This window comes from Phoenix dactylifera, chromosome 4, assembly GCF_009389715.1.
Source record: "Phoenix dactylifera cultivar Barhee BC4 chromosome 4, palm_55x_up_171113_PBpolish2nd_filt_p, whole genome shotgun sequence".
Taxonomy (NCBI): Eukaryota; Viridiplantae; Streptophyta; class Magnoliopsida; order Arecales; family Arecaceae; genus Phoenix; species Phoenix dactylifera.
Genome location: NC_052395.1, coordinates 20,472,807 through 20,487,820, shown reverse-complemented (window position 1 = coordinate 20,487,820; position 15,014 = coordinate 20,472,807). Strand labels below are relative to the sequence as shown.

The following is a 15,014-nucleotide window of genomic DNA, read 5'->3' as shown; positions in this document are numbered from 1 at the left end:
GATGAGCAGCTTTGGGGCATTGTTTAAAATCACTCAGAATCAGCTGCGACTGGCAAACAGCAGTCACAGCTCGGCCAACAGAAGGCCCCACCTAATGCTTGGTCCACATGCCACTATGATTCAATCAACTAGAGTTTAGCTATCATTCTGAGAGAATAGCAAGAGAATTCTGTAACCCGGGATAAAGGAGAGGAATTAACGGAATAATATATTTTTGAGAAAATTTTATGAATAGTTTATGAAGAAATTACATAAAACCAAAAGAGAAGCGTAATTGGCTATGAGTCTCTTTTGCGATTTGGCTTGATTTCTACCAATCTTATTCTCTTTCAGTCTACAAAGAGTTGTGCATCTGGCGACCTACATATGGTAGGTGTTTATGCTACTGCGAGTACATGCTCAGCAAATTCAGTAAGCACCGAGAAGTGATCAGATGGTTGAGCTGCACCTACCAGCAGCCTTCTAAATTTGTCATCTAATGAGCAAATTATATGTGTAGCTCCGTTCAGAACCTCCTATAATTTGCGTCAAGCCTCATGGGGCCACTGGCTTGATGGATGGCGTAGACGGCCAGTTTATCTCCACGTGTACGGCTGGTGGGCTGTCGTAAGATGGAGCCAAGGAAACCCCGAATGCCAACGTCCAATCCACCAGCCCTGACCCCCTCGTCGTCCTCCTCCTCCTCCATCACCGCCGGTGGAGGAGATGGTGGGCTGGCGTTCGGTAGTGGAAGGAGCGGAGGCGGGAGACGCGACCATTTCAGCTCTTTCGACGACGGCTACAGGCGCTTGAAATAGCGAAGCTTCTGAAGAAGCTCAATAAGCCAGCAGAAAAGATAATATTACCTGCTGTACTAATTTTAGCGTTTTCGTTTATATAGTTAAATTTAAAAGTCTGGCGTCCTTTGCTTTGTTGATGATTTCGAAGAATAACTTTAATTGTACGTGCTTTTGCAGAGCGAAGATGGTGAAATTGTTGTCCGCGTTGATATTTATAAACAACCGGCCTCTATTAAAGAATCAGAGTGTCCTGGTTAGGATTTTATTTGTTTATTCGTTTATGCCTTTTGTTTAGGCCAATCTTATTCTTATGCTTCCTCGCGAAAAAATAATCTTATTCTGTTGTTATTAATCATTATTGATAAAAGAATTATAAGTTCTATGATAGGTGAGACCTTCTCTAGTGGCTGCCATTGACCAAGTACGGCAGAGAAGTGGAAGGTCCCCAAATGGAAGAGTTCCTCTTCGAAGCATTCCGAAGGGTAACCTTTTTGGAGCTAGCTTTTTGGAACATGATGGTGTGAACGATGATGAGCCGAGCACTGGTGGAGTAGAGGTCAGCACAATATGTGGCTTGAATTGTTCATCACTAAGATTAAGACATTTGTAATAATGAATGAATACCTAACATGAATCTGTGTATCTTTGCATACATTTAGATTGCTAGAGAAAAGGCAGGTCAACAACAAACATATTACAGAGTTCAAGCACATATTAGTTTATGGGATCCACTCTTCGTAATTAGCGAATGAGCTCCAATTTAGTAGCCGTGGTAAATGGTCAAAACTAGGTAGAATTTGGATGGGGATAAGCCACTTCCTTGCAAATGTTTGTTTTAGTTTAGTTATTCTTAAATAGGATTGGAAAATAGCTTGATAAGTCTTAAAATCCAATTCTCACATTCTGTAGTTAACAAGTTGGCAGTGGCTATCTATGCTTAATTATGACTCCATATTGCAACAACCTAGGACCTCTCTAAAAAAGATTAGTCTTGGACCTTTTTTGTCTCATATAAGTACTTAGGAGCTTCCCATTGTATAGCTGACATGAGAATAAAAACACATATACGCACGGATCCTGACATACTCTACTATTTAAACTCTGACGCCCTTGTCAAGATAAGGATCCAAAATCTATTCAAATGCAATTATAAGTACCATAAATTTATTGACAAAGATCTAAAATTCATTCAAATCTAAATATAAGTATTATAAATTCAATCTAGACATGTGTTGCAATATCTTTTAGTCCACAAGAGTTATCGGCTGGATCCACTCTAATATTATTTATAACAACCTATAATCTTACCTAAAAAGGCTAGCCATAAAGTATTATTTAGATTTTTTGATCATGTATAAGCACCTAGAATCTACTATAGCATGGCCGATTGAGACTAAATGCATGCACGTACAGAAGGGCACATATCGTAGATATAGAACAGACTGAAATCCCGAAGCTTTTAACTACCCTCTCCAATGTTGTCATATTCAGCAAATGCATCTTAGTTGTCGGTACCAATATCTTCCGTTCCCATCTTGTGAGATATAATTAGTTTTGAGTTTATTATATTATAGACTATTTGGGTTTACGTATCAATTTGCAATTGAAATTTTACAAATCATGTCAACCTAGTTTTTGCAAGGTTATTACGTTGGAGAAGATGCAAGACATCTTATGTCGCTAATAAGGCAAGGGATGTAGTTTTCAAGTGTCTTCAAAACAACTGAAGCAGAAGGAGCGGTTCTCAGTTGGGGGCTTTCATTCCTAATAAAAATTTCACCCTAAGTCAATAAACCATAGTTATGCAATCATCATGGCTTATCTAAATCCTACTCTTTAACAATTATTAGAAAATGGTTTCTCTCTTCTTGCTCGCATCCTCCCCTCTTGCATGTAGCGGGACACTCCCTTGGCCAATGAGAGAGATGAAAGTGTGTCGAGAGAGAACTAAAATAGAAAAGTTGGGAGAATTTTATCTTTATGTAAGGTTTGTCTCTGTGAAACTAGTGGATTGGGACCGGTCTACTTGACCGGCCAAGCTATATCTTGGCCCTGGGCTTCACGTGCGATGTGCGTATGGACAAATTAGGAGGAAGACTCTGCTTGGGAGTCTTCTTCCTCCTCGATCATGATGGTGATTGGAGTCCCATCGCCACCCAAAAACTGTCCAGATAAGGCCGGGATTGCCTATTTAAAGACCCCCTTCCTTCTCTTTCGAGTTCACCCAAGATCGAACCACTGATCCCAAGCTCCTCCTCTGATCTTCTTCCTCAATTTGTCGCCAAAAGGAGCCACCTGACCACCTCGCCGGACCGAGGTAGGTCTTCTTCTTCTTTCTCTCTCTCTCTGTCTTGCTATTTGAGATGAGATTTGGGCTGATGAATTGCTGGAAAACTATCCGAAACATGGTGCCCTATTTTGGCCCTCTTTTCTTCGGGTTTCGCCACCGTCAGCTACCGTTGCCGGCGATGACTACGATTGAGAGCCGTTGTGGTCACCATTGTTATACCATCACCATGGTTTATCTAAACCATACTCTTTAACAATTCTTAGAAAATGCCATCACTCTTCTCGCTCTCACCCTCTCCTCTTGCCTGCAGTGGGATGCTCCCTTGGCCAACGAGAGCGACGAAAGTGCGAAGAGAGAGAATTGAAATAGAAAAATTGGGAGAATTTTATTTTTATGTAGGGTTTGTCCTACTCATGCATAATCTTTTTCTACATCTGAATTAACTCCAAACGGTAGACCTCATATTACAAACTTAAAAGTGCATTGGTTGCATTTTAGTATTGCCATGCTTGCCTGTTCCCCACTAACATAATTTTCCTAGGCTAAATTGCAATGAAATGGACAAGAAAATCATTGGAGTCACGTATATTGAAAAGGGGGAAAAAACTCTTATAAATTGAATCTAATGATCAATGTTTGTTACTATTATCTATAATTGCCTCAGCCTTATTTTTGGTCCAAGTGATCTTGCTTTATGAGTAACTAGATTCATTCTAGTTCTAGCAGTGGGAAGAATGGAAATTGCAAGTGGACTTTCATGGTAGATTAGATGCGGGTAGTAATTGATATTGGAAGATTTCCCTAATTTATGGGAGATAGATCAATCAAGCAGGTGATTGGGTTGAACTTTCATTTTCTTTTCCTGATATTTTCTCTGTTCATTCTTTTTCTCTATTTATATTCAAAGAAAAACTGTAGAACATAAGAGTCAATCCAATAACGAGTCCAATCTGAATTGGGCAGCAAAAGAAGGCAAAGAAAGTAAGTTATTGCAGAGCAACTTATGTTTTTCTTGTCTTTTCTTTGTTGGAGTATCCCCTAGAAAATACAAGGTAGATAAAAAAGCATTTCCTTTTTTGATGCTAAGGGAGGCAAAAAGGAGCCATCCAGCAAAGCAAACTTTGAATATCACTTAAAAGGATGAACGCAGCAATAGCTCACTGACCATACCTCTCCGTGTCAAATGGAGGGTCCATGGTCCGAGTCTTGAGTGGTGTTATCCCTCAATATTTCACCACAAAACACGGGTTGGAGTTCCTTGTAGGTAAAAATCCTAGGTTCCAGTCCTAGACTATGATGGGACTCCCTTCTAGCCTCAAAATGAATGAAAGGAAGAATGGATGAACCTTAAGATGAATGAGTGAATGAGTGAATGAATGAATGAATGAAAAGGTCAAAGATAGGTCTATGTGTGAGAACACAATGCAAAAACCCATTATGGCTCTTATTTTCGGCACATGCCGTGACATATAATTCACATTATTCAAGGTGGTGGCAAACCAAATAGGAGAAAAATTGAAGCAGATAATATCTATCTGCGTTTGTTTCCACATCCGAATCTACCAAATATGGATCCAAATTTGAGTATTCTACTATCCATATCCGTATCTAACCTATCTCAAAGAAAAACAGACATGCACATAGTAGGTACCTACCTCAATCACTTCACAAATATTTGGGTCTGTTTGCAGTCATATTGAGTCTTGTACAATATAAACATTCTCTTAACATAATTACCTCTGATATAGTAAAATTTTTAATTTGTTGGTTCATAAATTTTAATTATCTGACTTATATCTGCATTTATATCCATATCAATATCTGATTTATATCTATATCCATTTAAAGCAAATAAGGGTATGAATTTTAGCATTCAATTAATATCCAATTAGAAATGGATATAGATATGAATATAATGATGACTGATCCATATTTGATCAATTTTCAGCCCTAAAACAAATCATTTTTTTCCTAAGCATGTTCTTCTAAACACAAGGCTTCAAAAGACAATATTAAGATCCATTTACTTAATATAATATAATATATACTTATTGCAACAATAGAAGCAGCAAAGTAAATGAGATTAACCATGTTATTTCATGGCAGCTTAAATATGAGCCTAGAGATTATTATTTAATAGAGCCAAAATGTACAAAGAGTTTTGCACCACAAAGAATACAGGCTATTGAAACATTAGAATTATTGATGATTCTAAAACGGAAATGAACTATGGTTTTAGTGGCATTTGCAAGTCACTGATGCTTCCTTCCAACATATTCACTACTCTACTTATTGAAGGTCGATCTGCAGGCAGCATTTGTATGCACCACAACCCAACTATTATCATCTTTTTAGCAATCTCTTCAGTCTCACTAGTCACTCCACAAGCTTCTAGGGTATCATATTGATCGAAATTGTCATGAACCCAGTGTGGAAAAAAAATTTCACTAGTATTCTGTGCATCTATATTTTTACGTCCACCGACCATTTCTAGCACCATCATTCCATAACTATAAACATCAGACTTGTTGGAGACAACTCCAAAATTTCTAGAGAAGACTTCAGGGGCAATGTACCCAACCGTTCCCCTTGCACCGACTACTGAAATTATGCTCTCTTTCGGAGGGCATAATTTTGCCAACCCAAAGTCAGAAATCTTCGGACAAAAATCTTGGTCTAGTAGGATATTGTGAGGCTTGATATCAAAATGTACTATGCGAGTGTTACACCCACGATGCAAGTACTCTAGTCCTCGAGCAATACCAACTGTGATCTCATATAATTTTTCCCAACCAAGTTTAATCTTTGCACTTGGTATCTCCGTGTATATAAATTTCTCGAGTGATCCATTTGGCATGAATTCATAAACAAGCGCTCTCTTCGACCCCTCTAAACAGAAGCCTAGCAGACAAACAATGTTTACATGGGAAGTTCTGCCAATGCTAACTACCTCATTGACAAATTCCTCGTCATTGCCTTTGGACTCACATAAGACTTTCACAGCTACCAGACGGCCATTAGAGAGATTACCCTTGAACACATTACCATAACCACCTTGCCCTAACTTGTGACTAAAGGATTTGGTCATCCTCTTAATTTCTGAATACTTGTACCTTTTTAGCACCACAGATTCATTTATATGTAGCAAGTCTTTAACACTTTGCGCATTCTTTGAGTGAGACTTTCTGTAACGAAGAAGATAGACTATAAGGAATAAGAACCCCAGAGATAATCCTGCTGCGGCAGCAAAGGCACCTGCGAAGGAGGAAATGCATAACTACTATTTGAATGTTCTATGGAAGTATTTCATACATTACTTTAAAACTTTAGCATTAATCTCATAATTTACATATAGATAATTTTGCAATCGGTACTCTAGACAATGCTTCATTTACTTCATTGAGTATCATGAATAAACAAACCAGAAAAAATATTGTTTAATGGGACGGAAGAAGATGAAAGCCTTAAAATGGTGGGCTTAGGAGAGATATGTTGGTTACCTATCATGATTCCCTTCTTCCTCGAATTGTGATTTCCTGCGGCATCAGAAAACAATTACTTCCAACTGTTAGAACTCAATCCTCTTGATTAAGAAAAATATATAATTACATCATCCGTTGTTCTATAAATATTCTGTCAAAACAACCATTTTTCATAAACATAGACGTGCATACAGAATTGTGCTTTTAGAGAAAACTGAAAAGGAGGAGAAACCTGACAATATTGCTAGAATTAGTAGGGACACAAATACAAAGAAGTGGAGTCCCTAGATCTTTCAATGATATCCACTGGAGGCATGATGTTGGTGTCTACTCCTTTTCGATTATCATTGCATTGTCTTTTACATTTAGAAGTGGAATTTCTATTTTAAGTAAAATGATGTATGAGTGGAATTTGTTGCAGCAGCCCTACTCCTATAACTGCCACCAATAGTTCAGCAACTAAAGCATTCAAGGTGAATCGCCCGTTACACGAGAAACCAATGAGGGCTGAAGGTTGAACAGTGAGCAGGAAGATCATGTTTTCGTCAATTCTCTATATAGTATGTAATATCTAAATAAGAGATTTCAATCATTGAAAAGAGTAGAACCATTAATCTCATGAAAGATATTTCTGATAATAATCATTATCTTTCTGGTCACCAGTTGATGGGTCGAGACTCGTAAGTAAAAAAAGTTGGCTACAATTAGCGCGAGGGATAGAGGCTCTCGAATTGTATAGGAGAATAAAATTATCTTAAAGAGCAAAAGAAATTAAAGTTGTGAATGATGAATGGCCTTTTTCAGAGTGTTGAAATCACCACTTATTCCAAAAACTTAAGTTAATAGGATGAGGTAGATTTATTTATATATTTTATATTTTCTTACACTCTCCCTCACATATGGGCCGGACTTTTCTTCAATGAGTGAGCCCAATATGTGAAACTTTTAATAATGGAGTTAAAGTGTGCGGAGACAGGGTTCAAACTCAGGACCTCTGTTCTAATATTATGTTGAAATCATCATTTGTCCCAAAAACTTAAGTTGATAGGATGAGGTAGATTTATTTATATATTTTATATTTTCTTACACAGGGAATGAGATGCTTTTTGGAAGGTACAAGCAACCTAGCCCAATGAAATTTTGATCAGAGGTGTCAAATTGATATACTTGGTGCAAAGAAACTTATGCAGCTGTTTTGTTTTTGAAGAAAGGTCAACTGATGTCACAGATTAGATCTCCACAGGACACCATGTTGTAGGACAAGAGTGAAAGTTGGATAGAGGAAGTAGGGAAGAAGGAAAAAGAAATCTTCTGTAGACACGATATCGTCTAGACACTCATTATCATTATTCTTTTGAAAAGCATGCACACTCCACACAGAAACATATATAGACACAAACACTAAAGAGGAACTATGTATGACCAAGAGGACCAAGCCATGAAGATTAAGTGTTTGACGGTGAATGCTTGCTATGCTTATAAGATTGAAGATGCTAGAAGCAGAGAGGTTTTAGTGTTGATCAAGGGCATGCTTCCTAGGCTTGAAAACTGTCATGCAACATATAAAGGTATCAATGGATCAACCGAAACCAATCAGCATCCTTGGAAATACTCTGAAATCAATTAACTAACTCATATTTCCATCCATCTCTATGAAATTCTTACAGCTGAACCGAACAGAACGGAGTCTAATAAACGGCAACTTCCCAATTGGGATTGATCAGGGAAGATGCACATAAAGTTGGCATCTTGTAATTATATTTGCAGATACCTAAGAGGAACCAGTCATTAATTGACCACATGCATCAACTTTATAAACTAAACCATGCCATGTATCTGCTACATCTTATGCTTCAAAATGTTCAAATTCGCATGTAAAGATTTTATCAGCAGAGAACAAAGGAACTATAAAGTAACATCTATCTTGTCAGAATCCCTACGTGAAATCCTTTAGGTGAGGTGCGGACTCACTGCAACTTCTCAGATGGGATCTGTCACGGCTGATACACATGAAACTCTTCGTGTTGTTATTATGTCCACATTGGCCACCGCTTGTTCTGCACTCTGCGCAATCCTCTGCGGTCCAGTCCAACCAGAAACCAGGCTTCAAATGCTCCACATAGTTCCAGCTGATCATCTCAGAATCCAAAAACATGAGGAAACAGGGGAGTCCAATCAACAGATCTTTTTCCTCTCCTTTTCTATCCAATTGGTTTATGTTCGTTATAAGGGCGCAATTACAGACTCTCATATAGTGTAAGCTGATCTCCGACGAAAAATGCCGGTGTGCTATCATTATGACAAGCTCAGCTCAAGATAACACCCCACTTCCTTCAATGCCTTCGAGACGGGAACATGTTCAATATAAATTCTCAAGCTCAAGTTCCCTTCATCCCTAGAAAGCATTATATTGGAGGTAGATTCTTTGATAGTTATAAAGTGGTTGATGGATTCCACATCTTTAGAATTCTACGGTCATCCTTTTGAAGCAGGATTGTTTAAGAATGGGTACACCTCTTCAATCTTTTAAAGCTAAATATGCTTTTAGAGAAGCTAGTAGTCAGTGGATTGGATGGCAACATTTGTTCCTGTTCATACCGAAACGGTATTATGGATGTTTGTGACTGATTTTTCTTTTTAATTGTTAGATGTTTTATTTTCGGATTGTTACAGATGTATCCACTCTAGAGTGGTTTAATGAATTCAAATTTACCCAATAAAAAAAAAGAGTCGATGATGTGGAATAAACTATTTTGTGTGATGATGCTATGCTAATATGCTCTTAATTTTGGACTAGTGGCTAGTGGTGACCGAAGAACCTCGATCATTCCATGTTGACGCGGTCAGAAAAGTATTTACTGTAACTCTGGACCTTTTATAAGCAACCTTGCGGATGGAATCCTATTCTTCATCTGGCCAGGGGAACAAATCACCCCCTGTTTCCAGCGGTGAACCAGCCACAGGACCGGACACACCGTGAACCCGCCCTATCTCATCTTATTTCGCCCAATCCAGGCTTTTGTGAGACATCAGGCTTGAAGTTTCTCCACCCACTACTATTATATTCGGTTCAACACTCCCTTGTTTTCCGTCGTTCCTTCAAAATAGAAAAAAACTCTCGTTTTCCGCCGAACCGGTCTCTCAGGCTCCAACTTTTGACTTAAAAATTTAACCCATTTAAAGCGAAAACCATAGTATCATCCCGATTCTCTCCTCCAGGCTTAGAGGTCAGCCTTACGTTCCGGCTCTCAGCCGGCCATTGGTCTAAATTTCACCAAATGCACCAAGAAACAAGGCAAAAAAAGAAATGGAAGACAGCAGTAATAACAAGAAAAGGGTGGTAAAAAGATCGACAACATACCGCAATGGCCGTCGGTCACTACGTTGGAGCAAAAGCAGGCGAGGGACAAACTCGTGTTGGTTGTCCGGTACCCGCAGCGCCCGCCAGAGAGCTCGCAGCGATCGCACTTTTCCGAGATCTCGTTAGACCAGCCCAGCTGGAAGCCTTTCTTCAACACCCCTCCAAAGTCACTAGACAAAGCGCTCAAGTTTCCCCCGTTCGCCTCCTGAGAGAGGACCGGCGCCACCACAATATCTTGGCACTGCCGGACCAAATCGTATTCGTTGATGACCGACAAATCATCGTCGGTGAAGATGTAAGACGAGTTACCGCTGCTTCCGGAAAGGCAGGTTATTCGGTGGTCCGGTGGACCGTCGGAGCAGTCGAGAAAGAAGGTGAGGTTGGTGTCCAAGGAGGTGTAGTTCAGGTAGGAGGTGTAGTTCAGGAAGAAGGGGTTCATGAGGGTGGCGCTGGTGTCCAAGGAGGTGTAGTTCAGGAAAAAGGGATCCATGAGGGTGAGGTTGTGCCGGGGCCTCGGGCAGGTTCCGGCGGCGAGGACATCCGTGTCGGCAAGGGAGATGGTTTGGTTGTGGTAATCGATGTCGGTCACGGTATAATTGTTGAAGCCGAGAGAAAGGATTGGGGTGTCATCTTGGCAAATCAGCACAAATCCCGGGTACCCACAGTAGGTGGAAGGGTTGGTGGATAGATTCTGAGCTACCCAGAATGGGTAAGCGATAACCTGTTTGCCGCAGGTCAAGTTCGGACAGAATTGGGTCTGGGTTTTGTTCCCAGGGTAAGCATTGGGGGTGATGTGGAGGGATAGGAGGAAGAGGAGGAAGATGAGGAGGGGAGGAGGTGATGAGGGGATTCTACAAGGCATGGTTGATGCTTGATAAATGGGTTGGGCGAAGGATGCCTTAATGGGGAGGAGAGCTATATCATTCAGATATATAGTTTCTGCGTTTTGAATCGGTCATGCTGGGCAGGCTTTCCCTAAAGCTCCTGAGAAGATGGGCTAGGGAGGAAAACCAGAGCTAGGGAGGGAGGAAAACATGCCGCCGAGGTCGATAGAGAACTTTAGTCGAAGTTTTGACTGCTCCAACGAGTTAGTATCTTCTCTTTTTTTTAACAAAAAAAAAAAAAAAAAATCTTCTCTGTTGGGAAACCAAATGTAACCACGTACAGAGCTTCCACAAGATTTAACATGAGCAATAATGATAGACATATCGAGCAAAAGAAAAAAGATATATGCTCGTCCCAAGGGCTCATATTTTCCATATCATAAGTATGCCGCTGAGTGAGTCATTTGTCTTATTCACTATTAGTCTAGCATCAAAGTCTCCGGAGGCCGCCGAGCTTATTGACCATGCTTTTCATGCCACCTATATTTCTCACGAGACACGGCGGCGGAATGAATTGCATCTATATGGCAGAATATTTTGATAGACTTTTGTGGGCTGACTACGAGACGATTCATTCTTCTTCCCATAATATTTTATTTTTTAATTTTATTGGATGTACTCCTAAGTATGTTGACTTGTCCGTCTTACCAGAAAAATAAAAAAAAGTCTTCCCAACTGCCCATAGATAAAGATTTTACCTTTCTCACGCAAAAAATGATAGATCTCCAAACTCTTTTCATCTACTGCACAGATCTTGAAGGCGCCATTGCATAAACCAATGATGGATACGTGCAAAGAAAAATAAATCATTTCGTGTGAAAGACACAATCTCTGCCTGCCTATGAGATCTACGACGCTAGTAAACGTGGAGCAATTTGTTATTTTTTAAGAGCAATTTGTTATTTTTTAAGATGCTATGCAGCAATATTGTTCCGGTAACAATTTAGCAACCCACAAATCAGTTGTATTGACAACCTTGCCCATTGAAGCAATAATGTTACGGTAGCAATTTAGTAGCTCCCAAGGCAATAGAACTAGGATAGAAAATCTAGACAAAAGTCATGGGCGCGGGGCACAACCAAAAGCATCCTTTGATAGCTTTTCCAACTGTACTAGGTAACACGGTCATATATATATATATATATATATATATATATATATATATATATATAGCGACAACTCACACCATGCGCGCATGAGTACACCCAAAAGAGTCAAAAAGAAGTAGTCGAGAAGGGGTGGGGGAGCACACTCCGGACTCTCCTAGTAAAATTCTCCTGAATGGTGCGCCACATAGGAGGCAATCTAGTCAGTCGCACTGTTCGCCTTCCGATAAATATAGATAGCTCGGAAAGCTGTAAGCCCTCCTACAACCTCTTGTATATCCCATAGGAGCGGATGCCTATCCAAACGCTTGTACGTGCCTGTCAACACTCTCCTGATTCCAGTTGATCACCAGGGTTGCGTCACCTTCAAGATGGATACAGTTCGCCCCTAGAACCAATCTAGAAAAAAAAATGCCCTCCCATGCAGCTCTCAACTCTGCACCCCCCCTCCATCCATCAAGTTGACCCCTCACTGACTAGGGCCTGTAGGTTTCGAGCACCCACCCTCGTCCCTCCAGTCACACTCTACACCCTTCTGTCTATTGTCTCCCCAGTAGGAACTGGTAAGGCCAATATCCTCTTCGCCAGTTGCTCCCCAAAAGTTCTACGAACATGATCTACATCTCATCTTCTCTCCCTAGGTGCGAGCAAATCACATACCCTTCTTCTTGCTAGGCACTCTGGGTCAAACATGGTGGGCCATCGATCGAGAGGCAGCTCCAACACCCAATAATCCTCTAGCATGCCAACAGCTCGACTATCCCCAATGGCGCATCTGATCCATAGAGCATCATCGGAGCACAAGCGCAGATTTCTTGCCAAATGAAAGAACAACGACGTCCAGTGTGAAGGACCGATCCGGCCACCCGCTCTCCATACTTTGCCCTCATTAGTATACACCATAGGCTCTCAGGTTCCAAAAGATACCTAGCCACATGTTTGGTCGCATAATATCTCTCCTGGTTATCAGAGAATGAACACCCAAACCTCCCCACCTAGTCGACTCATAGATCACATAAGCAAGGAGGTGAGTGCAACACCCTCCCCCTCCTCGCCTCCCCCAAATAAAACTTCGGAACATCTACTCCAGAGACCTCAAAGATGCCATCTACACAATGGTGTTGTAAACTAGAATCGAGCTAATAACCGATCTGACAAGGGTGATCCTCCCTATCATTGATAAAGCACTCGCTTATCACCCCTCCAGCCTATGCCTCATGCTCTGCTCGATGGCTAAACAGTCCTAAAACACTAGGGTTTGCAATAGTTTTCGGGGCCCCAAAGCTTCATTCCACCTGAACCTAGAAAACAACTCTCTCTCTCTCTCTCTCTCTAGGCCCTTCCTTGAAACTTGAAAAAAAAAGCTATTGTTCCATCTTGGCCTGATTTGGTAGAAGAATATGACCTTGATCAGATTCAAAACTCTAGGACTTTACTGGCATATAACCCATATGGTGTATAAGTACAATATTTTTAAAAGCCAGGTTATTTTTAAAAATAAAATTTAATATTAATATTATATTATACTAGTGTTATATAAAATTCTAATAATATATAGATATAGTAAAATAGTATATTACTATAAAATAATAAGATCATAATCCAATCTATGTATAAAAGAAATAGAAAAGTATTTGATTAGGAGAATATTGGACATCTTGACTTTGTGCTAGACCGACCTCTTTAACCTCGGCCGTAATCGATGTGAATGATTTCAATGTAGACCGAGGTGCTATTCTGCTCGATGCAATAAAAATTAATAGTTACACCAGAGCTGCAATTAACACATGATCAGCGCAATTGTCACCACGTGCTACTCGCACGGAGTAGTTACTATGTCATTAATGCGCAACCAACTATCATTATGCAGTTATAGCACGTTACGCCAAATCAAGTAATGGACACTTATCTTACCTTATATATAGGAATGACTCGGGGATTCTCAGGTAAGCTATCACAGACATTTCAGCATATTTTCTTTCTTCTAGTGTTGCTCTAGATTTTTGACTTAAACATCGAAGAGTCTCCTGCCGGAAACTTTTCGGCAAGCAGACTTCTTTGCAGGTTGACCTCGGTTACAACCAGTCCCACTTTACTTCAGTCTCATCCGATCTCAGCTCACTTTGGTTCTTATCGATCTCAGCACACAACACGTGGATACCAATCTCAGCTCGGAATCTAGCAGCAATAGGATTAATTTTAGAACATATTTAAATGCAATATAACTAGATTAGTAGGGACTATACTTTCACTTTTAATTTAAGTTCATGATCATAAAAATAAAATAAAAATTAATAAAACATTACTATAATCTAATAACCCACAAAAAATATGGGCATGATATGATAATAGTAAAAATATTTTTCATTTAATTTCAGCATATATTAAGTAAATATGGTTATTAATAATAATTCTAATTTCTGTATTAATCTAGTAGTACTAATAAAATATTTTTATTTAATATCATTTAATAAATTATTAAGCTTCTTATTAATGATATTATATAGTTATATTTTGATAAATAACTATATTAAATAAGAGTCCCTGCACCCAATGAAAAATTCTGTGAAAGCATAATCTTTATTTTAGTGTGCGACGCGCATGTGCACGCGTGCGCAGGCGCTGTGCATTTGCGTGTTTGTGACTCAAACAGATATGGGCCCATTGGAATCCTTGAACCGCCCCCTCTGAACCCATTAAGACGGACACATTTACACAAAGCCCCTTAAGAGACGATGGCACGCCGTTTCCTTCGCGTTCTTCCTTCCTCTTCGTCCTCCTTCAGTTCGATCTCCTTTGTCTTCTTCTAGTCGAATATATGGCGACGAATTGAGGGCCTCTCTCCTCAAAACCGGAGCCGTCTCGACCGCCTCTACTTGCGAGTAGGTAATCCATTTGAACGGCCAAATCGACGGCGATTTCTTGTGAGCAGAGAAGCGGCGGCGGACGAAGAGCTCGGAGCTCAGGCGTTTTTGACCGAGAAGACATGTGGATAGGCAGATATGTTTAATGTTTCAGGTGAAGATATGCGGACATACTCATGAAAATATTTGTGCGGAAAAGAATATCTGCATATATGTATGTATGCGGAAGAACGCGCCTGAGTTCAATG

General features: G+C 40.0%; 1 protein-coding gene and 1 long non-coding RNA gene across 2 annotated transcripts; one reads left to right on the top strand and one right to left on the bottom strand.

The window, feature by feature from the left end:
• Nucleotides 1-538: 538 nt before the first annotated feature.
• Nucleotides 539-1,523, top strand: LOC113461946. The gene is made up of 2 exons (XR_003384203.2): nt 539-1,032; nt 1,168-1,523. It is a non-coding gene; the product is annotated as an uncharacterized LOC113461946 (long non-coding RNA).
• A 3,528-nt stretch (nt 1,524-5,051) lies between these two features.
• On the bottom strand, nt 5,052-11,020 carry LOC103712814 (LEAF RUST 10 DISEASE-RESISTANCE LOCUS RECEPTOR-LIKE PROTEIN KINASE-like 2.1). The gene is made up of 3 exons (XM_039125809.1): nt 9,913-11,020; nt 6,570-6,605; nt 5,052-6,324 (listed from the first exon to the last, which is right to left on the bottom strand). The coding sequence occupies exons 1-3, from the start codon at nt 10,772-10,774 to the stop codon at nt 5,297-5,299; spliced, it is 1,926 nt and encodes a 641-aa protein (XP_038981737.1). The 5' UTR covers nt 10,775-11,020; the 3' UTR covers nt 5,052-5,296.
• Between the last annotated feature and the right edge of the window lie 3,994 nt (nt 11,021-15,014).